The sequence below is a fragment of the Bufo gargarizans genome, chromosome 1, assembly GCF_014858855.1.
Source record: "Bufo gargarizans isolate SCDJY-AF-19 chromosome 1, ASM1485885v1, whole genome shotgun sequence".
In the NCBI taxonomy this organism is placed as follows: Eukaryota; Metazoa; Chordata; class Amphibia; order Anura; family Bufonidae; genus Bufo; species Bufo gargarizans.
Window position 1 is genome coordinate 664862638 of NC_058080.1, and position 23875 is coordinate 664886512.

Consider the following 23875-nt stretch of genomic DNA (forward strand, 5'->3'; position numbering starts at 1 on the left):
CAGTATAGAAGCTTTGATGCTTCTGGAGACTGAACTTTTTCTTCTCCAGTCGGAGGTAGTGCCCCCTTGTCTTTTGAGGGTATTTTACATGGAACAGTTTTTTACCCTATGTTTTGTATTTGTATAGGTTAATCATGTGCCCCCTTAGACGTCTCTTCTCAAGATTAAATAACTTTAAACTTTTCAGCTTTCTTTATAACTAAGACCCTCCATGCCCCTTATCAGTTTAGTCACTCTCTTCTGTACTCTTTCCAGATGTCAAAGGAGAAAGTGATGAGCTTTGTGATGTTGCCCTCGTAGATCAGATTAACAAGAATTTCTAAGTATGACCCCAGTGTTCATTGGGAATCTATATGTTCTTGAACTTGGTGCAGGTTGGGTCCAAGGACAAAATGATAATGATTAGTATGTAGAAAGGTTCCAGTAATGCAGGGATGGCCAACCTGCGGCTCTCCAGCTGTTGCAAAACTACAACTCCCAGCATACCCAGACTGCCTACAGCTATCAGCTTACAGCAGGGCATGGTGGGAATTGTAGTTTTACAACAGCTGGAGAGCTGCAGGTTGGCCATCTCTGCAGTAATGTATAACTGTACGTATCTCTGTTATATGTGGACCAGGTGAAAAGTAGAGACTTCAAGGCCCTGAGTAGTCACTTGTCAAGGTGGATTGTGGATTCAGATGAATGTAGATGATATCTGATGCAGGCAGGAGGTCCTGAAGGACAAGCTGATGTTACGTCCAGGAGAGAAAGTGAAATTGGGATCTTGAACTGAAAGCCCTGCTGTAAACTGAGCAAGTTTCCAGTAAAGCCTGACCGCTTCCTATTCACAAACTGGAGAATACTTCACTGTGGACGTCATCCTTTATCATTAGAAAAGGGGTTTTCCCAACTCCGGAATTTAAAGTGGCTGGGTCCAGCAGTGGGGTGTAGAAGTAGAACTGTACATTTGATAAAGACGTGCATCTTCTGAGATTAGATGCTGTGGTTGTAAGCAGTCTCTGGTTTCTCCCGTTCATACAGGGCATTTGAAATAATCCTCTCTTCTTTCCCTAGGTCACCAGTAGCCGTGAAGATGTTGTCCAGATTGTTTCGCATGCATGGCCAGTTTGTGGCTTCCCATCCCTGGGAGGTCATCGTGGGTACGGTGACCATCACCACCTGCATGATGTCCATGAACATGTTCACAGGAAATGATAAGATCTGCGGCTGGAACTATGAGTGCCCCAAGTTTGATGAAGTAAGTTCTGGTACTTTGCCATATAAAGTCTTACTTTACATTACTGTAGGTCTCTAGAAATCCTAGCAGAAGCCATCTAAAAATTGGCTAGATCCCCATTCATGTGTGTGGAAGTTATTATAGAGTAATTTGGCATCCCTGCATTATTCTCTGTACTTAGTTTTATATGGGTATGACATGGACATTGGTATTTTCTGCTATTATAGTGTGAATCCAGCCTCCAGATAATGCTTTATATCCATTTCTGTAAAATACACTCATGGGCATGTAACGCTTTTGTGTGAGATGTCAGACAGGATGATATCAGGTGATATAATCCTTTGTGAGGGAGAGATAGTGTAAAAGGCTTTGGGGGCATTTATATTACAGCATTTTACTCATTTGGGGCTAAAAATCATTTTCTCAGTTGGTGTTTAAGCTAAATTCTTATCGAACCGATACCAGTTTAGCACTAGTTAGTGTTTATGAGCTGCAAGGGCTACAGATCAGACCCTCAGAGCAGTTCTCTGATGGAGTCAAAGTGAAGCAGGGAGCCTGTACTGAAACAGAAAAATGTAGAAGGGAAACAGAAAATTTCTAATTTTGTAAAAAAAAAAAAAAGAAGTTAAAAAATTGTTGTTTATTAGCCCCAAATTATTACATTGCAATAATAATAATGCTCCCAAAAGTGTCCACAACCTTTGGTGCTAGTACTTTAATATGGAGGAGCATATTATGTATTATTTCTTCTACGGTGTGTATTTATTTAGCATGACTTGCCTGTGGCCTCTTCACATGTTTTTTTTTTTCCCCACTTTTTTTCCAGGATGTACTAAGCAGCGACATCATCATCTTAGGGTACTTTCACACTTGCGTTTTTCTTTTCCGGCATAGAGTTCCGTCACAGGGGCTCTATACCGGAAAATAACTGATCAGGCATATCCCCATGCATTCTGAATGGAGAGTAATCCGTTCAGTTTGCATCAGGATGTCTTCAGTTCAGTTGTTTTGACTGATCAGGCAAAAGAGAAAACCGTAGCATGCTACGGTTTTATCTCCGGCGAAAAAAACTGAAGACTTGCCTGAATGCCTGATCAGGCATTTTTTTCCATAGGAATGCATTAGTGCCGGATCAGGCATTCAAAATACCGGAATACCGGATCCGTCATTCCGGTCTGCGCATGCGCAGACCTTTAAAAATGAAAAAAAAAAAAAAAACGGATCCGTTTTGCCTGATGACACCGGAAAAACGGATCCGGTATTGCAATGCATTTTTCTGACTGATCAGGCATTTTTCTGACTGATCAGGCATTTTTCTGACTGATCAGGATCCTGATCAGTCAGAAAAATGCCTGATCAGTCAGAAAAAATGACATCCGTTTGCATACAGTTTGCCTGATCAGGCAGTCAGTTCAGGCAACGGAACTGCCTGCCGGAATCAAACAACGCAAGTGTGAAAGTACCCTTAACCATCACACGGTGCATTGCCATCCTCTACATCTACTTCCAGTTTCAGAATCTCAGGCAGCTTGGATCTAAATACATTTTAGGTGAGTATATGTGTCCTTTGAGCTCCATAATCCAGTGTGATTGATCTGCTTCTGTCATTGACATTTAATCACGTTTCAGGTATTGCTGGCCTCTTCACCATCTTTTCAAGCTTTGTCTTCAGCACAGTGGTCATTCATTTCCTGGATAAAGAACTGACAGGCTTGAAGTAAGTATAGCACCCAGGTCACTGTTGGTCCATTTTATCTTTTTGCCATCTATATGTATATGTAACTTTTTTCTTTTTTGTCTTCTGCAGTGAGGCTCTTCCTTTTTTCCTGCTGCTTATTGACCTCTCAAAGGCCAGTGCATTAGCTAGATTTGCCCTTAGCTCCAACTCACAGGTGAGCACCTAAATCATGCCAGTAAGCAAACGTTTGGGTTCACTATATGTAAATCACACTTGTAAATTTACCTGATAAAAAATTCATTTTCCAGGTCAACGTTCGAGACAACATTGCTCGTGGCATGGCCATCCTGGGGCCTACATTCACCCTGGATGCGCTTGTTGAATGTCTAGTGATTGGAGTGGGAACAATGTCAGGTTAGTAGCAGAATAATACACACAACATCTTCCTTTAGCATCGTCTTGCCTGAGAAGCGTCACCTGGGGGGGGAGAGTGGGGGGATGGATTCTCCAACATATACTTTCGACAGATGCCACTGTATAGGCATGCAGTGGCATTTGTCACCTGTGGGCCCCCATGTGACAGGTGCATGCCATGCAGTGTATGATTTTATCTTTTTACTGGCAGCCTCTGTATGTGCTATTCTTACAACGTTAAAAATTAAGTATACCCGACTAACGGAGGCCAAACAGATGCTTTTTTGGCTTCGTTGGGTAAGATGGAGGGCCTGTAAATACATTAGACACACATGCACACATGTACACTGTGACAGCAGCCTTAGAGTTTTCTTACATCCATTTATAAGTTAGTCTTGGCTTAACAGTCTCATAATGTATCAAGGAATTGTTCAGAGTACATAGGGTCGGTGCACATATAGAATTGTTCTAGGTTTACAATTCACATGCAATTAAAGCAACGGCAGCCGAACATATGATGGCTTGTGGCAACTGATGTCTTCACACTGTTACCCATTATCCATTTTCTAACGAGTCTATGAACACAGGTGTGATCTCTACATTAAAGGGGCTCAATTACATTAAAGGATTCTAGAGCTTACATTTTATTCAGTCTTCATATCTTCGTTGTGATTATGTTTACATTGTTCATCCTGTTATTACCTGTAATTTACATGTGAAATTATCCTCATTATGCAGGCGTTCGCCAGTTGGAGATAATGTGCTGTTTTGGCTGCATGTCCATCCTAGCAAACTATTTTGCCTTCATGACGTTTTTCCCAGCCTGCGTGTCATTGGTGCTGGAGGTGAGTGTTTTAAAGCTGCAGTCCCTCATCTTATGCTGGATTTACACGGCCCGATAATCTCCCAGTCTAAAGGGGCCACTAATCACCCAGCGAACAAGCGAAATGCTCGTTCTTCAGGTGAAACGGTCGTTCATGCGGACAAGCTAAACAATTATTTCTGTGCAGCAGATTGCGTAGACTAGACAGCAACAAAGTGGCTGTATGAGGACAAGCGATGGCAATAGACGTCACTCGTCCTCCTACTGCTCAGGTTATCACTGTATGTAAATGCAGCGCTTCACCTTCGCTGAACAGCCGCCCATTGTCGAGAAGGAACGCCTCCTTCCCAAAATATCCTATGCTTGTCGGCGCAGTTTAAACGCACCTTAACAACAGCTAATAATCACGCATGATAGTTGTCCTAGTTTATTCTGTAACCTGGAGGTATACGTATCGTAGATGAAGAACTTTCTTTCATCTTTTAACAGCTTTCCAGGGAAAGCAGGGAGGGGCGTCCAATCTGGCAGCTTACTCAGTTTGGAAATGTGTTGGAAGAGGAGGAAGACAACAAGCCAAACCCTGTCACACAGAGAGTGAAGATGATCATGGTGAGTGTCGCCCCTCTTCAGCTGCATCCATTTTTGGGAATGGATTTTGGCTTTCACTTGTGTTGATGATCATGGTCATTTTTTCAGTATTTTTTTTTATCAAAGCAATTTGGTTAAAATGTAAAAAAATTCTGCTACAATTCAGTCCCTAGGTCTGGTCCTTGTTCATGCTCACAGTCGGTGGATAAGTGAACCGTCCCCTCAGAACAGCACTGCCATTTCAGATCACAAGATTACCATTGACTATTCAATGCCAAAAAGGATTGAGCCCAACATGCCTCTCTGGCAATTCTATCTGTCTAGGTGAGTGCAGTATTTTATTATTATTATTATTATTTTTAATTCGTCACACATGTAAAAATTATGCATTTTATGAAATTGTCCACCAAAGTTAACAAGAATCAGCTTTTTTAAGCCTAAACATCTGACAGTGCTTTATCTGTATTCCACAGGATGATCACCATGGACATCGAACAGGTCATAACACTGGGTCTTGCGCTTCTTCTGGCAGTCAAGTACATATTTTTTGAGCAGACCGAGTCTACCCTGTCCTTGAAGAACCCGATCACCTCTCCAGTCACTGTGCAGAAGAAGCAGGTGGAGCATTGCTGCAGAATGGAATCGGTGCCAGAAACAACCCCAAAAGAACGTAAAGTAGAAGATGTTTCATCAAAGGAAGAGAAAGGTATACCTACAACCATGATTACAAACTTGTTTTCTTGTTTCTAATCTAAAATGCTTTTGAGTTGCTTATTATTTTTAATTCACTAAATTCTGTCTGCATTCTCAGAAGTGGTCATAAAGCCATTGCCACTTGAAAATTCACCCAAAGCTAACTTTATGCTGGATGACTCCTCATCGTCAGCTGATTCAAGTGAAGAGGAGAAGGAAGGAAACTTTGATATACAAAAAGAGCCTCGACCCATTGATGAATGTCTTCGTATCCTGAAAAACCCAGTGGTAAGAGGGCAGAGAGTAATTGCATGAGAAAAAAAACATTGCTGATCTAAAACTAATTGCGTTCATTTTACATGTACCGCTATATGGTGTGTGTGTGTGTATATATATATATAAAATAATCTTAAAGATGTATGAGTCTCTCAATAACCCGCCCCCGCTTCAGGGCTAGAAACGCAGTGGTATTAAAGAGAAATGTTGATGTAATGTATAGTGGACGTGTCTGACTTGAACAAGATCTCAGCTCCAGGATAATCACTTTTTATAATCCCTCGTAATATTTGCTTACTAATGAAGAGGTGCAAGCATGAACATCTCTCTGCAGATGGGATCAGTAGAGAAAAAGCTTCACATACACGCACTTAGGCCTCATGCACACAACCGTTTTTTTGGGTCCATATCCGAGCCGCAGTTTTTGCTGCTCAGGTGCGGACCCATTCACTTCAATGGGGCCGCAAAAGATGCGGACAGCATCCATTGCTCTGTTCCGAGGCCCCGCAAAAAAAAATAGCATGTCCTATTCTTGTCCGTTTTGCGGACAAGAATAGGCATGTCTACAATGGGCCGCCCGTTCCGCAAATTGCGGAAGGCACACGGCGGATTCAGTTTTTTTTTGCGGATCTGTGGTTTGCAGACCGCAAAAAACAGCACGGTCGTGTGCATGAGGCCTTAGTCAGAGGAGATTAGTGACATAATACATTTAAAAAGGAGAGATGTAGCTTTGTATTTTGCAATTTCCTTAAATGAATCACTAACCAGATTTCTCCCTCTGTTCTCTGTAGCAAGGCGTCCAGTACTTGAGTGATGCGGAAGTGATGAAGCTGGTGAATGCTAAATACATCCCATCCTATAAGCTGGAGTCCATGATGGAGTCACCGGAGAGAGGAGTTGCTATTCGCAGGCAAATGCTGGCTCCCAAGCTTCCTCAGTCATCGGCCCTGTTGAACTTGCCTTACAAAAACTACGATTACTCCTTGGTAAGTCGATATTGTTACATCTGTGTCTGGTTCTTTTTTATAGGTCATACATTTATTTTGCTAGTATTTACATGCTATAGTTCATGTGTTAATACTAAGCCTGCATTATTTTGTTTTCCAGGTAATGGGTGCATGCTGTGAGAATGTAATTGGGTATATGCCAATCCCTGTCGGTGTGGCAGGTCCTCTCCTCCTGAATAATAAGGAATTTCAGGTTCCTATGGCTACAACAGAAGGTTGCCTTGTGGCTAGCACCAACCGAGGCTGCAGAGCCATATTGGTGAGATTTATTCACAGAACCTTCTTTAGAAAGTCATTTGCAATTTTGAGCCAGTAAGTGGCAAATACTGAGCTTCTATTGTCCTATTTTCATAGCTGGGTGGAGGTGCCCACAGCCGTATCCTTGCTGATGGCATGACTCGTGGACCAGTTGTCAGGTTGCCTTCTGCATGCGATGCTGCTGAAGTGAAGAACTGGCTTGACAGTCCTGAGGGTTTTAAAGTTATAAAAGATACCTTTGATAGCACAAGCAGGTAAGTGGAAACGTAGTCCATATTTTACCAAATCGAGTAAAAGTAAGCATTAGTCTCCAAAAAAAACACAAGAATTTTACCTTGGGGTTGCCACAAACTTTTCTAGGTTTTCTTACAATGGACATTTGTAGGGAATCTGTCACAATTATCTACAGTAATATATGTGTAGTACTGCAGATACGGAGTCCAGATCACTATTCATTTTTTTCCTATTGCCCCCCCCCCCCCCACCCCGCTGCTGTCAGCACCAATAGCAGCAGTGAAATACATTGTCAGGACTGCTGTGCATGCGCATGAGTCCTCTCCATTATGTTAGAACAGCACACTAGTCCGGACTGTGTATTTGAGTGCTGACCCTGGGGGATGGGGGGCAGTGAGAAAAAAATAAAAATCTGGAGTCTTCTTATGAAGTACTATGCACTTACTAATCTATCTAAGAGCTCATTCACACGAACGTTTTTTGCGTTCCATATACGGGCCGTTTATTGCGTTCCGTATACGGAACCATTCATTTCAATGGGTCGTCCAAAAAAAGGAATGTACTCCTTGAGCATTCCATTTCCGTATGTCCGCATTTCCGTTCTGCTACATTTTGAGTCTTGTCCTATTATTGTCCGCAAATCAAGTTCCGTGGCTCCATTCAAGTCAATAGGTCTGCAAAAAAAAGGAACACATACAGAAATTCATCTGTATGTCTTCCTTATCCTTTCCATCTATTGAAAATGTTATGCCCAGCCCAATTTTTTCGATGTAATTACTGTATACTGTATATGCCATACGGAAAAACGGAACGGAAAAATAAACACAACGGAAACGAAAAACGGAACAACGGATCCGTGAAAAACAGACTGCAAAACACTGAAATAGCCATACGGTCGTGTGAAAGAGGCCTAATAGTCCAAAATCAGGGTCACAGATTCCCTTTATTGCCAAGAGCTGGATTTAGCTGTCTTAGTCGGCCCCTTGTGTTATATATGTTTTTTAAACCCACTTCATTATTATGAACCATTATAACAAAATGTGGTTAAAATGCTGACTAAAATTCACTGCTTTTCTTGGTGTCTCTTTTCTGCTAGGTTTGCTCGTCTTGGGAGACTGCAGACCAGCGTCGCTGGACGAAATCTTTATATTCGCTTCCAGTCCAAAACCGGAGATGCTATGGGGATGAACATGATATCAAAGGCATGTAACTAACACACGCTACTTCTGGAATTGTGACACTTCTGGTTTGCTGAGTGTAATGAAGATTTTGATGTAATCGGTACAGGGCACTGAGAAGGCTCTTTCCAGATTACAAGAAGAATTTCCTGAGCTCCATGTCCTTGCTGTTAGTGGTAACTACTGTACGGACAAGAAGCCAGCTGCAATCAACTGGATAGAGGGCAGAGGAAAATCTGTTGTTTGTGAAGCTACTATACCAGCAAATGTGGTGCGAGAGGTAAAAATCAATTTCATCCCATTCCAAAACTAGGGGATGACGACAAAGTAGTGTCATTGCTCATTTTGGAGCATTCATTTGTTTTAGTTTTTTAGCTTTTTTCTGGGAGGTTTTGAGTATTTGTCCAGGATTTGAAAGAAGATCTTGAATGTATCTGAGCTGCAATACCAGACATTCACCATGCATAAGAGTGGCGCTGTTTCTGGGGAAATGTGGACCCTTTCTTCTAATCTTGTACAAATTCTCTAATGTCTCATGGTTTTGGTGTCTGACATTAAATTGTGTTTTTATCTGCAGCTACTGAAGACATCTACAGCCGCCTTGGTTGAACTGAACATCAACAAGAACTTGATTGGCTCTGCAATGGCTGGCAGTATCGGAGGTTACAATGCACAAGCGGCCAATATTGTGACTGCAATTTACATTGCCTGCGGACAGGTCAGTTGTTGGAAATATACAAAAATAAAATCTTACTGTGTTATTTCTACATTATAACAGCATTTTCAATCTTGTTTTGCAGGATGCCGCTCAAAATGTTGGAAGCTCAAACTGCATCACCCTGATGGAGGCCACAGGTCCCACAAATGAGGACTTGTACATCAGCTGCACAATGCCTTCTATAGAGATCGGAACTGTGGGCGGAGGGACCACCCTGGCCCCACAACAGGCTTGCCTACAAGTACGCACATTCATTTTTTTAATTCATTTTACAACATTTTGTTCAACTACCGGCAGATCTCCACTTTTAACAATTACGTGATTTTTTATATCGGTATACTTCTAAGGCCTCATGCACACGACCGTTGTTTCATTCCGTGTCCGTTGTTCCGTTTTTCGTGATTTTCTGCGGACCCATTGACTTTCAATGGGTCCGTTGAAAACTCGGCTAATGCACCATTTGTCACCTGCGTCTGTGATCCGTGGTTCCAGTCCATCAAAAAAATATAATCTGTCTTATTTTTCCCATGGAAAACTTGACTTGAATGGGTCCGTGAAAAAACACGGAGGCACACAAGATTGTCACACGCGTCCGCGTGTCCGTTTTTTTTCCTATCATTTGCATGGCAAACTTGACTTAGCCTTTTTTTTTACTTTCCTTCATGTCTGGTGATCCTCCAAAAATAAAGGAAGACACACGGAAACAAAAACGGAAACGGATCACGGAACAACGGAACCCCATTTTGCGGAACGGAACACAACAACGGTCGTGTGCATGAGGCCTAATACTAATTTCTCATTCTCCTGGAAGTTCCCACCCTTCCTTTCTGTTGCTGCAGACTTAATATAGTATTACCTGGCTGCATTTAGATGAATGTCCATCCTTATAATGCATGGCTCATAGCAGCAGTTTCCGGGCAGAGGACCTTCCTCTCATCATATTCACTAACACGGCTTAAGAAAAAGGGATCATCCTGGTGCGACAATCCGTATAATGATTGACCCCTGACTGAAGCATGCAGCATTTTTCACATCCCCCAACCATTTGCATTTTTATGCAACTATTGTCTTTAAAATACGCCTGTAAGTGTGCATTAGACCAGATTACGAACGGATCTTCCCATGTAAAGCAGCTGTAGATAACCCATTGAACTTAACATCAGTTTCAATCGTTGTTTCTGGGCAGCAGATCAGGCAGCGCTTCACCTCCACTGACAGGCGGGCAGTTCTCTGCTTGTTGGCGCAGTGTAAATGCACCTTTAAGATCGGGCCCTGACCTCACGATGTGATTTGGTGGTGGTGTTGATTGACATTGGTAAACCAAAAATGAGAAAATATGTCACGTAATGCTTTTTATCTTTAAATTTTTATAGAACAGCTTAAATCGTACTATATTCATAAACTCTTCCTTATTCTATTTTTATGTACAGATGCTAGGAGTCCAAGGAGCGAGCTCTGAATACCCTGGCAAAAATGCCTGTCAGCTTGCACAGATTGTCTGTGGCACAGTATTGGCAGGAGAGCTTTCCCTTATGGCTGCCTTGGCAGCTGGACATCTAGTCAAGAGCCACATGGTCCACAACAGGTAATACTGCATAGAATGTTCATTTCTTTTGTATAAAATTTTGACGATAAAATATAAATGAACTAGATAAATGCTCCCTAACCTGTACTAAAAGTACTTTGGTTTCCCCACTGTTTGTGTTAGGGCTGCAGTAAACTATTATTTTAGTAATCGAGTATTCTACCGATTATTTTTACAATTAATCAAGTACTCGAATAAGAAAATATGAATTAATAGACTGTTTTTCTTTATAAAAACTCTTCAGACCCCCTGCCAACACCCTTCGTTCCCCCCTGTGCGATCAGCCAAAGTGCATCAGTTCCCCCAGTGCCATCAGCTCCCCCTCCAATTCCACCAGCTGCTCCCCCTCCCACTGCCATCAGCTCCCCCCACTGCCATCAGCTCCCCCCACTGCCATCAGCTCCTCCCACTGCCATCAGCTCCCCCCACTGCCATCAGCTCCCCCCACTGCCATCAGCTCCTCCCACTGCCATCAGCTCCCCCCACTGCCATCAGCTCCTCCCACTGCCATCAGCTCCCCCCACTGCCATCAGCTCCTCCCACTGCCATCAGCTCCCCCCACTGCCATCAGCTCCCCCCACTGCCATCAGTTCTCCCACTCCCCCTCCTAGCCATCAATGCCCAGCCTCAGCGCCCGCAAACTAAAATGTCCTGACGATGTGTGTGCGTTAGGATCCAAGGCAGTGTTGTGCGAGCAGGCGGGTAACCACGGAGCGTGAGTAATAGCAAGCTCTTCACTCATACTCTGTGGCCACATGGCACAAACGAATCATCGATTCGAGGATTTTTTTGTGTCGAGTTAGGCTTCATGCACACAACCGTTGTGTGCATCCGTGGCCGTTGTGCCGTTTTCCGTTTTTTTTCACGGACCCATTGACTTTCAATGGGTCCGTGGAAAAATTGGAAAATGCACCGTTTGGCAGCCACATCCGTGATCCGTGTTTCCTGGCCGTGAAAAAAATATGACCTGTCCTATTTTTTTTCACGGCCAACGGTTCACGGACCCATTCAAGTTAATGGGTCCATGAAAAATCACGGATGCACACAAGATTGTCATCCACGTCCGTGATCCGTGTCCGTGATCCGTGACTGTTTTTTCCTATCATTTCAATGGCAAACTTGACTTAGATTTTTTTTTCATTTTTCATGTCCGTGGATCCTCCAAAAAACAAGGAAAACCCACGGACGAAAAAACGGTCACGGATCACGAACCTACGGACCCCGTTTTTGCGGACCTTAAAAAAAACGGTCGTGTGCATGAGGCCTTAATCGATTAATTCGAGTAATCGTTTCAGCCCTAGTTGGTGTAATCATTTTATGGATCACTATTTTGTGTTCTGTATTTTTATGTTCTGTCACACTGGAAAAAATCTGAAATAGTGTTTGAACATTTTGAGACTTTTTTTTATAGAAAACTGCATTTGTGATACCACATCTGTAAGTGATATTTGTTATCTCTCGTGACATCGCACCCAGCACTCGTGTGACGGCACTGTACAGTGATCAGTGAGGGGAAGACTTTTACGATTGCAATACTGTCACTGGATTTAATATTTTTGAATTGATTACATGTGAGATCTCTGTTTATTGACAAATGCACTTTATTTTTTCCAAGGTCCAAAATTAACCTTCAAGACATGCCAGGCACATGCACGAAGAAAGCTGCATGATCCATTACCTCCTGCAGCAATTTCACTTGGATCTTAGATGGACCATAGCGGGAAATCTAAGGAAAAGAGCAGAATATTTAACGAAAACGTTCTATGGCGTAAAGGTGCTTTGTCACCAGTGGGAAAAGAAAGATGTGCAGGCAACATGAGAAGAAGACTTGAGGCAGCCTCACCCTGTGTTACATGAAGCTCTACGTGCCTCATGTCCTGCTTTGTTAAGTCTTAAAGGGTCCAGTGATCACTGTTGGCGATGTGTTTGCTGCTGAGGCAAAAGCCAAATCAATGGAGAGCTTGGATCTCATCTTGTTTGTTTTTTTACACTGCTCACAATGAACCTTTCTTTAAAGGGGTATTCAGCGTGGTCATTTATAGCATATCCACACATCTGCCATACATTTCTGATAGATGTGGGTCCTGCCATGTCTCCATGTCCTGACTGCTGTGGACAGAGAGGTGGCGGCACATCCTTGGCGCTCTGCAGTCTTTTCTATGCGAGTTCCAAGTACAGCCAAGCAAGTGTGTGGTGACATTTATTCTGTGCATATGCCATAAATGTCACAGATAAGAATACCTCATTAACTTTGAATGTTTCTTATTTATGTAATCAAAATGCTGTTTGTAATATACCTTTGTTTTAGTTGAAAAAAATAATAATTTATTTGTTATTGGTCTAGCTTCAGTTCCAGCTTTATGGGATTATGATGAGCCTGATTTCAGAAAGGAAGATTAAATGTACACAAAATTTCCCCCATCCCTGTAGGAAAGCATGCTGGCAGTAGAGAGGCACAGATCATGTAACGCTAGGTCTCTGATCTGTCTCCAGCTGTGGTGGCAGGGCATGCTGGGAGTTGTGATCCCACTTTAGCTGAAGTACATGGGTTGGAGAGCAATGATATACACTAATAAAAATACAACGGGTCCCTATGACTGCATGTACTTGCAAAGCCATTTTTCTTTACAATCGAAATAAGCACAGACGTTACTTCCAGCCATACATATGCTGTTCGACAGATCGTCAGCGGTGTTTAAGTTGTGAGTTTTCTTATAAAAAATCTTTTACTACCCAGGCCTATTTTTTTATTCCTCCTAATTTGTTCCTGCAGGTGCTACTGAAAAAAATAAAACACACCCAAAATATAGAATTTCACCCACATGAGTACTGAATGTGACTTCTCTGGTATTGGCAGCCAACATTTTCTTGGTGGTCTGTCGCTACCTCAGTTAGAATAGTTGTGACCATCTCCTGCCATACCAGGTGCAATGTCGCAGCCTGTGTCATACTCCGATTCCAGATTTGGCCGTGGTAGAAATGAGCACAGTTTTATACAGCTTTCTAAAAACTGTTAAGTTAATATTTAATTTTAATTTAATTTTGTACCTTTTTTTTATTTATTTAATCATTTTTATTTTCCTGTTTGTACCTCATTACTTGTGTGTACAGTAGTTGGCATCTACATCAGAGGCATCTATTGGTTTTGTGGTGTATAAATGACCTGAAAACAATGTGCTGACTACTGTAGCCGGTGCCTGTGTCCTCTTCTCATGTTGGTGAAGAGGTGACATCTTTACGAATAAAGCATCTGTTTCCGTTTTAATAATCCTCTTGTATTTCTTGTATTGTCTTGGATCTTATCTTGTATTTCTTGGAACATGAACTGAAAGGTCAGAATTATCTTGTATATAAAATCGTAAGCTATCTTTAAGATACTGGAATAAATGTAACTATTTTTCTACATTTTGTTGTTTGCTGTGGTGTCTTACTTTACCAATAGTGGTGTCTTAAAGAAAGGAATAAAGGATCTAATACACATCAAAAGCACAAAACATATGTAAAAGTTAGGACCATAAATCTCATAATGAGGATTGGGGCTGTGGAGTCGGTAAGCCAAAGCTCTGACGCCTGCATTTTATCACACTCCGACTCCTTCATAAATGGCCAATAATTTAGTAATAATTTTACTGTAATAAAGTGGTAACATTGGGCTCTTTCTGACCAACATGTAAGTAATTGGGCTACTTAGAATTTAAAGGGGTATTCCAGTTGTTTAAAGTATCTCCTAACCACAGGATAGGGGATAACTATTAGATTGTGTGGGTCCTACCACTGGGACCCCCACTGATCTCGTGATAGGTAGGGGTACCACCGGTAGGACCCCCACTGATCTTATAATCCCCTATCCTGTGACTAGGGGATAACTTCAAACTGGAACTTAACCCCTTAAGGACTCAGCCCTATTTCACCTTAAGGACTTGGCCATTTTTTGCAAATCTGACCAGTGTCCCTTTAAGTGCTCATAACTTTAAAACGCTTTGACTTACCCAGGCCGTTCTGAGATTGTTTTTTCGTCACATATTGTACTTCATGACACTGCTAAAATTGGGTCAAAAAAGTTAATTTTTTTGCACAAAAAAATAAAAATTTTACAATTTTTTTTGAAAAATTAGCAAATTTCAAAGTTTCAGTTTCTCTACTTCTGTAATACATAGTAATACCCCCAAAAATTGTGATGGCTTTACATTCCCCATATGTCTACTTCATGTGTGTAGCATTTTGGGAATGATATTTTATTTTTTGGGGATGTTACAAGGCTTAGAAGTTTAGAAGCAAATTTTGAAATTTTTCAGAAATCTTCAAAATCCCACTTTTTATGGACCAGTTCAGGTTTGCAGTCATATTGTGAGGCTTAGATAATAGAAACCTCCCAAAAATGACCCCATTCTAGAAACTACACCCCTCAAGGTATTCAAAACTGTTTTTTCAAACTTTATTAACCCTTTAGGTCTTCCACAAGAGTTAATGGCAGATGGAGAAACAATTTAGAAATTTCTATTTTTGGGAAAATTTTCCAATATAATCAATTTTTTCCAGGAGTAAAACAAGGGTTAACTGCCAAACAAAACTCAAAATGGGTTGCCCTGATTCTGTAGTTTGCAGAAACACCCCATATGTGGTCGTAAACTACTGTTTGGCCAAACGGCAGGACATAGAAGGAGGGGAACACCATATGGGTTTTGGAAGGCAGATTTTGCAGGACTGGTTTTGTTTATACCATGTCCCATTTGAAGCCCCCTGTTGCACCCCTAGAATAGAAATTTCAAAAAAGTGACTCCATCTAAGAAAGTACACCCCTCAAGGTATTCAAAACTGGGTTTACAAACTTTGTTAACCCTTTAGGTGTTCCACAAGAGTTAATGGCAGATGGAGAAACAATTTAGAAATTTCTATTTTTTGGAAAATTTTCCAATATAATCAATTTTTTCCAGGAGTAAAACAAGGGTTAACTGCCAAACAAAACTCAAAATGGGTTGCCCTGATTCTGTAGTTTGCAGAAACACCCCATATGTGGTCGTAAACTACTGTTTGGCCAAACGGGAGGACATAGAAGGAGGGGAACACCATATGGGTTTTGGAAGGCAGATTTTGCAGGACTGGTTTTGTTTATACCATGTCCCATTTGAAGCCCCCTGTTGCACCCCTAGAATAGAAATTTCAAAAAAGTGACTCCATCTAAGAAAGTACACCCCTCAAGGTATTCAAAACTGGGTTTACAAACTTTGTTAACCCTTTAGGTGTTCCACAAGAGTTAATGGCAGATGGAGAAACAATTTAGAAATTTCTATTTTTTGGAAAATTTTCCAATATAATCAATTTTTTCCAGGAGTAAAACAAGGGTTAACTGCCAAACAAAACTTAAAATGGGTTGCCCTGATTCTGTAGTTTGCAGAAACACCCCATATGTGGTCGTAAACTACTGTTTGGCCAAACGGCAGGACATAGAAGGAGGGGAACGTCATATGGTTTTTGGAAGGCAGATTTTGCTGGACTGGTTTATTTACACCATGTACCCTTTCAAGCCCCCTGATGCACCCCATGAGTAGAAACTCCATAAAAGTGACCCCATCTAGGAAACTACAGGATAAGGTGGTTGTTGTTTTGGGACTATTTTAGGGGTAAATATGATTTTTGGTTGCTCTATATTACTCTTTTTTGAGGCAATGTAACAAAAAAATTAAATTCTAAAAATGTTTCTACATTCGCTATTTAGTTTTGTGGAACACCTAAAGGGTTAACATAGTTTGTAAAGTAACTTTTGAATACCTTGAGGGGTGTAGTTTCTTAGATGGGGTCACTTTTTTGGAGTTTCTAGTCTAGGCTACATCAGGGGGGCTTCTAATGGGACATGGTGTAAAAAAAAAAACTGTCAATCAAAATCTGCCTTCCAGAAACCGTATGGAGTTCCCTTCGTTCTATGCCCTGCCGTGTGGCTATATAGCCATTTACGACCACATATGGGGTGTTTCTGCAAACTACAGAATCAGGGCCATAAATATTGAGTTTTGTTTGGCTGTTAACCCTTGCTTTATTACCGGCAAAAGGGATTCAAATTGAAATTTTGCCCAAAAATTGGTGTTTTGGCACAGTTTTTGTTTTATATTTTTAACACCGTTCATTCGAGGCGTTTGGTCAAATGTTATTTTTATAGCGACGACTTTTACGCACGCGACGATGCCCAATATGTATGGCTCTCAGACTTTGGAGACACTAAGCAGGCATCCTAAAAACTGCGGCCCTCCAGATGTTGTAAAACTACAATTCCCACCATGCCCTGCTGATGGCTGTAGGTTGTCTGGGCATGCTGGGAGTTATAGTTTTACAACATCTGGAGGGCCGCAGTTTGAGGATGCCTGCTCTAAAACTAATATTTTTTTGGGGAAAAAAAATTGTTTCTGTGTCTCCAAAGTCTAAGAGCCATAGTGTTTTATGTTCTCTAGTGGACTGTTGGGGATTATAAAAATTTAGTACTCCATGGAAGTGTGATACTCCCTGAAGCAATCGATAACGCAGAGGCCCGGATGATCGGGGCACGTGTCACATTGAGTGGTGGTGTCCTTCCGTATCCCCCTCTTGTGACACACTCTGCATCTTTTTTGGGTTCGTCCCTTCTTTCCAGTATGGGGGACCACACCTGGAAAGTGTTGGCCAGGGACGATCCGGGCGCCTCCAGTTCCCGAGGTACTCCGGCCTGCTCTTTCACGGTCCGAAAAGATCAGGTCTTTGAGGACTGCCTCATAGAATTGGAGGAATGTCCCTGTGCTGCCAGCGCTTCGGGATAGTACAAAAGAGTTGTACATGGCAACCTGCACCATGTAGACCGTAACTTTTTTGTACCATGCCCGGGTTTTGCGCATGGCATTATATGGCGTGAGGACTTGATCAGAGAGATCAACTCCTCCCATATACCGATTGTAGTCGACGATACAATCGGGCTTGAGGACCGTTGCCGCGGTACCTCGCACAGGGACTGGGGTGGTGCTGTTACCGTGGATTGTGGACAGCATAAGGACATCCCTCTTGTCCTTATACCTGACCAGCAACAGGTTTCCACTGGTAAGTGCACGGGTCTCACCCCTGGGGATAGGTACCTGGAGGGGGTGGGCAGGGAGGCCACGCTGATTTTTCCGCACGGTCCCACAAGCGAACGTGGATCTGGCGGCAAGGGACCTGAACAAGGGAATGCTGGTATAAAAGTTATCCACGTACAAGTGGTAACCCTTATCCAGCAGTGGGTGCATAAGGTCCCACACGAGTTTCCCGCTAACACCCAGAGTGGGGGGACATTCTGGGGGTTGAATACGGGAATCTCGCCCCTCGTACACACGAAATTTGTAAGTGTACCCTGAGGTACTCTCACAAATTTTGTATAGCTTCACGCCATACCTCGCCCGCTTTGTGGGAATGTATTGGCGGAAACTGAGTCTCCCCTTGAACGCAACGAGAGACTCATCAACCGCGACCTCCCTTCCAGGTACGTAGGCCTGCTGAAATGTGGCCCCAAAGTGATCGATGACCGGCCGTATCTTATACAGCCGGTCATAGGCAGGATCACCTCGGGGTGGACATGCTGCATTATCGGAATAATGCAGACATTTCCGGATGGCCTCAAACCGGGGACGTGTCATGACCATACTGTACAGTGGGGTCTGGTATAGGACGTCCCCACTCCAGTATTGCCTGACACTGGGTTTTTGGACTAGACCCATATGCAGCACGAGGCCCCAAAATGTCCTCATTTCGGCTGCACTGACCGGCGTCCAGCCACCGGGTCTAGCCAAAAATGAGCCTGGGTTTTGAGCGACGAACTGTTGGGCGTACAGATTCGTCTGCTCCACCATCAAATTCACCAGTGGGTTACTGAAAAAAAAACTAAAAAAGTCTATTTCAGTAAACCCCACTGTGGGAATCTGGATTCCAGGATTGCCAGCGAAATCCGGAATCTCAGGCTCAAAGTCCACTGGGGGACACCAGCTAAGTTCATCGGCAGGGGGCTCCGGTGAACTTATTTGGTGGGCCGGGAAACCAGTACGAACCCCAGGGCGGCTCGTACTAGGGTGGGCCACAGGATCCCTAGCATGTGTGGCCCCTGGCTCCGCCTGGCGGCGTCTCCGCCGCCTTGGTGGCTCATCGTCATCCGATGATGATGAGGAGGATGCGGATGACAGAAGGAAGGGGGGGGCAAGTGGCAGGGGGGGCTCTGGGGTCTGATAGATGGATCAAAAAAGTTTTGTGTAAAAGTTCTTTTTTTTTTTTTTTTTTCCTAACTAACTTTTCCCTTCTTTCCCTTCCTAATGGTGCCTCTCCCTCACTGACCCTAACCTACCTGAGTGGCGATGGGTGCAGGAGGGTGATGGATGCCGATTAGGGGGACACAGGAGCTGGTGCTGGACGATGCTGCACGGTCAGGGTGCTGGACAGGAAGAGGAGGGGAGAGAGGAGCGCAGGAAGTTTGAATCTCGCGCCTCTCTCCCCTGCACCAATCAGCACCCTGGACAGCAGTGTTCAGCACCAGGGCCAGCACCGCCTCCTCAAATCCTCGGACTGCGCCACCGATCGCAGTCTTTTTCCGGTTCAACGGGTCACAGCACACCCGAATGGACCGGAAACGCAGAAAACCGCAGGTCTGAATGGACCTGCGGTTTTCTGAGATCGTCTATACGGGGGGGTCAAATGACCCCCCCCTGCGTTGTTACGGGATGCCGGCTGAATGATTTCAGCCGGCATCCCGTTCCGATTAACCCCCGCGGCGCCGGAATCGCGAATTAAAGCCATGACGTACCGGTACGTCATGGGTCCTTAAGGATTCGGGAAACATGCCGTACCGATACGTCATGGGTCCCTAAGGGGTTAAACCATATTTATTGGAATATAATTTCTTAAATTACTGACCTTTTCTAAATTCCTGGAAGTAAACATGTAATGCACTATGCATTTTATAACTGGAAAACATACTTAATATTTGTAAGAAATCTATGAATTTGAAGTGAGAAAAGCTCTATATGGATGTCCTGGAAATGCAGAGAATCATGTGCAAGTGTAAATGGGAAAAAAATAAACGCAAAAGGTGGAGGTGCTATATTCAGTGCTTGCCTTAAAGGGGTTGCAACTTTTCTGCAATCAGCGTCCCTTCCTTTAGGTTGCATTACAAGAGCTCAGGACCATTCCAGTAAGTGGAACTGATCTTCCATAGACTACAGTGCCATGGTTTCTGGAGTAAAAAGACCCTTTTCTCTAGTCCCAGGCAACAAAAACTATCTACTATATTAAGACAATATTTAGCAGCTGCAGCCCAATTACTAGTGCATCTCAATAAATTAGAATATCATCAAAAAATTATTTCAGTAATTTAATAAAAAAAATAATTATATTTTATAGATTCATTACACACCAGAGTGATCACAGCTAATAAAAACCCAAAAGTCAGTATCTCAGAAAATGGGAATATTGTAGAAGACCAATTAAAAAATTATTTTGAATACAGACATGTTGGCCTACTGAAAGGTATGTCCAGTATATGCACTCAATACTTGGTATGGGCTCCTTTTGCATGAATTACTGCCTCAATGCAGCGTGGCATGGACGTGATCAGCCCGTGGCACTGCTGTGGTGTTATGGAAGTCTAGGTTGCTTTGATAGCAGCTTTCCTGGGCTTCCATAATACCTCAGCAGTGCCACGGGCTGATCACGTCCATGCCACGCTGCATTGATGCAGTGATTCATGCAAAAGGTGCCCTATCCAAGTATTCAGTGCATATACTGGACATACTTTTCGTCTGTGTTGTTGGGTCTGGTGTCTCTCATCTTCCTCTTGACAATACTCCATAGATTCTCTATGGGGTTTAGGTCAGGTGAGTTTGCTGGACAATCAAGCACAGTGATACCGTGGCTATCACGTGTCTGTCTTCTGGTCTGTGGCTAGTTTACTTCCTCTCTGGTGTGATCATCTGCTCCGCTGCAGCCAATGACTGGATTCAGTCCACAAGAGATACATCACCGCTGCAGCAGAGTAGATTATAATGCAGATGCCGGGAACAAATTAAACAAGCCACAAACCAAAAGATGGACATACGGGAGCTGACACACATGACCAGAACCTACTTACTAGGGAGTAGGTAAGTATGATTCTTTCCATAGTGGAGGCAGACTGCAGGTTCCTGTGAAAAGTTACTAATTCCCAGACAATACTTTTGATGATGTCTTCCTGCTCTGTCTACCAGTTCTGAGATGACTGCAGGCATGTCCAGAAGTGAACTTCCTCCTCTGGTCTTCACTACTGACCACGTCCAGCACAGTTCCAGGCACTGTAACTAAGGCCTTGGAGCAGCATGACGATAGCTGGTATAAGGGATAGGAGAGGTTGTTGTGGAAATTTTATTAGGATGTGTATTTAATATATTGTGTATTGTCATCATGTCTCTCAGTGTCAGGGTAAACCATTGTAGTGGATATTTTCCCGTGTATGTCCTGTCACAGCTGCTGGGCGCAAGGGGCTCCATCGGCGAATGGTCCATGTGCTAAGCACTGGGCTGTGGGCCGGGGGAGACTGATGTGTTCAGCAGAGCAGTGTTTTCATGGCTTATATATGGACGCCGGCTAGGGCCCCCGCACAAGACGCGGATTTATTGGCTTTGCATGGATGCATTTGTTAAGAAAAGAATATAAACGAAAGGAACGTGCGTTTGTTGTCTCTAGTGCGCCTGATCAGCCGCTGGAGATAATGACGTTGTCCTGTAAATAAACCTGCATGTGGATCATGGTAACTTTATCTGGCATTGATCACTGAGCAAGGCTGGATAAAGTTCGCTCCAGTGGTAATGTTAGATTATTGTATACATGTGTTTGTTAGCTGGCTATGTTATTCTAAATGCTTGTCTTCCTATGTCATCACTTCCTGTATGTCATCACTTCCTGTATCCTTGTCTTGGGCCAACCCCTTTTACACCTTTTGTTTAGTCAATATAGGACGGAGACTGGGCATGGAGGGGAGGAGATGCTCAGCAGAATTCAATCAAGATGGTAACAAGTGGGTCTGTCTCTGACTGCAGATGATAAGAATGGATTTACCTTTTTCCTTACACAAACTGAGCGAAAAAAGTTTTTTTAACAAGCAGAAATTTTCTCTGACGCAGCAGACAAAACTATAGTTTCCTCCCTTTTACCTGCTGTGCAGAGAAAAAAATCTGTTGAATCCACCTAGCTCGCCATCTGAAATCGAAATCTGTAATAATCTTTTGTAGAAAAATTAATAGTGTAATCAGCTCGGATCAAAGTTTGTGTAAGGAAAAAGGTAAATCCATCTTCCCTCAGCTGCAGTAAGAGACAGACCCACTTGTTACCATCTTGATTGAATTCTGCTGAGCATCTCCTCCCCTCCATGCCCAGTGTCCGTCCTTTATTGACTAAACAAAAGGTGTAAAAGGGGCTGGCCCAAGACAAGGATACAGGAAGTGATGACATACAGGAAGTGATGACATAGGAAGACAAGCATTTAGAATAACATAGCCAGCTAACAAACATGTATACAATAATCTAACATTACCACTGGAGTGAACTTTATCCAGCCTTGCTCAGTGATCAATGCCAGATAAAGTTACTATGATCCACATGCAGGTTTATTTACAGTACAGCGTCATTATCTCCATCGGCTGATCAGGCGCACTAGAGACAACAAACGCACGTTCCTTTCGATATATTGTTCTCTTAACAAATGCATCCACGCCAAACCAATAAATCTGCGTCTTGCGCGGGGGCCCTAGCCGGCGGCAATACATGAGCCAACAAAACACTGCTCTGCTGAACACATTAGTCTCCCCCGGCCCACAGCCCAGTGCTTAGCACATGGACCATTCGCCGATGGAGACCCCTGCGCCCAGCAGCTGTGACAGGACATACAAGGGAAGATATCCACTCCAATGGTTTACCCTGGCACTGAGAGACATGATGACAATACACAATATATTAAATACACATCCTAATAAAATTTCCACAACAAGGTGAGAACCGATTGTCTATCACCACTAGAACACAATGCTTATCACTGATTTTGATAAGTAGAGGTCTTCGATTGATAGAACAGTGTTCCTCAACTCCAGTCCTCAGGGCCCACCTGCCGGTCATGTTTTCAGGATTTCTTTAGTATTGAGCAGGTGATATAATTAGTGTCAGTGCATCAGGATTTACCACAGGTATTCATTCTGTGGGATATTCTCAAATCATGATCGGCAGATGGGCCCTGAGGACTGGAGTTGGGGAACACTGTGATAGAACATGAAATATATTTATGATTAACATTTCTAAACTTTTCTAAATTTATATAAAAGTTAATAAATTAATTATATAATATTAATAACTGGTATATTTTTTTTTAAGCTGAACATTTCTACCAGCTCCAACAAACACTAGCTTTGACTTTGGCTCCACAGCCCTGGTAAGGATGACTAGAAATAAGATGGGTGTCAATACCAATAGTGTTCAACATCTGCATTAGACATGGCACCAGATGTTCATTGAATGTCTCTTTAATACATTTCTTGGAAGGTAAGCTCACTTATCAATTATGCACACAGTTCAGAGCAGCCCTGCCCCAATGTAATTTTACTTCTTAGCTGAAGAGGTAAGTTCAGTGCATGGCAGCACAACTCCTATTACTTAAGGGGGTTCTGCACTTTGTTTAAACTGATGAGCTATCCTCTGGATAGCTCATCAGCATCTGATCGGTGGGGGTCCGACACCCGGAACCCCCGTCGATGAGCTGTTAGAGAAGGCAGCGGCGCTCCAGCAGCGCCGCGACCTTCTCACTGTTTACCGCAGGCCCAGTGACGTCACGACTTGTATCAACTGGCCTGGGTGGGGCTAAGCTCCATTCAAGGGAACGGAGCTTAGCCGCGCCCAGGCCAGTGATACTAGTCATGACGTCACTGGGCCTGCGGTAAACAGTGAGAAGGTCGCAGCGCTGCTGGAGTGCCGCTGCCTTCTCAAACAGCTGATCGGTGGGGGTCCCGGGTGTCGGACCCCCGCCGATCAGATGCTAATGATCATCAGTTTAAACAAAGTGCAGAACCCCTTTAAGAATACTATAAAATAGAAACAATAAATAAAGACACAGACACTTCTATGTGTGGATAAAATTTGCTGAGATGTTTATTTAGGGTTAAATAAAAAATAAATAAAAACCTGAATAAAATATATATAATTTAAT

The 23875-nt window shown here is 43.0% G+C and overlaps 1 protein-coding gene across 1 annotated transcript; it reads left to right on the plus strand.

Moving 5' to 3' along the window:
• Positions 1–954: 954 nt before the first annotated feature.
• On the plus strand, positions 955–14074 carry LOC122924720 (3-hydroxy-3-methylglutaryl-coenzyme A reductase-like). Its single transcript, XM_044276082.1, has 20 exons — positions 955–1240; positions 2046–2077; positions 2672–2769; positions 2849–2936; positions 3027–3111; positions 3206–3311; positions 4050–4156; positions 4624–4743; positions 4889–5046; positions 5196–5428; positions 5534–5703; positions 6483–6677; positions 6799–6957; positions 7053–7210; positions 8287–8392; positions 8478–8648; positions 8946–9086; positions 9169–9327; positions 10517–10671; positions 12287–14074. The coding sequence occupies exons 1-20, from the start codon at positions 1076–1078 to the stop codon at positions 12339–12341; spliced, it is 2661 nt and encodes an 886-aa protein (XP_044132017.1). The 5' UTR covers positions 955–1075; the 3' UTR covers positions 12342–14074.
• The last annotated feature ends 9801 nt before the right edge of the window (positions 14075–23875 follow it).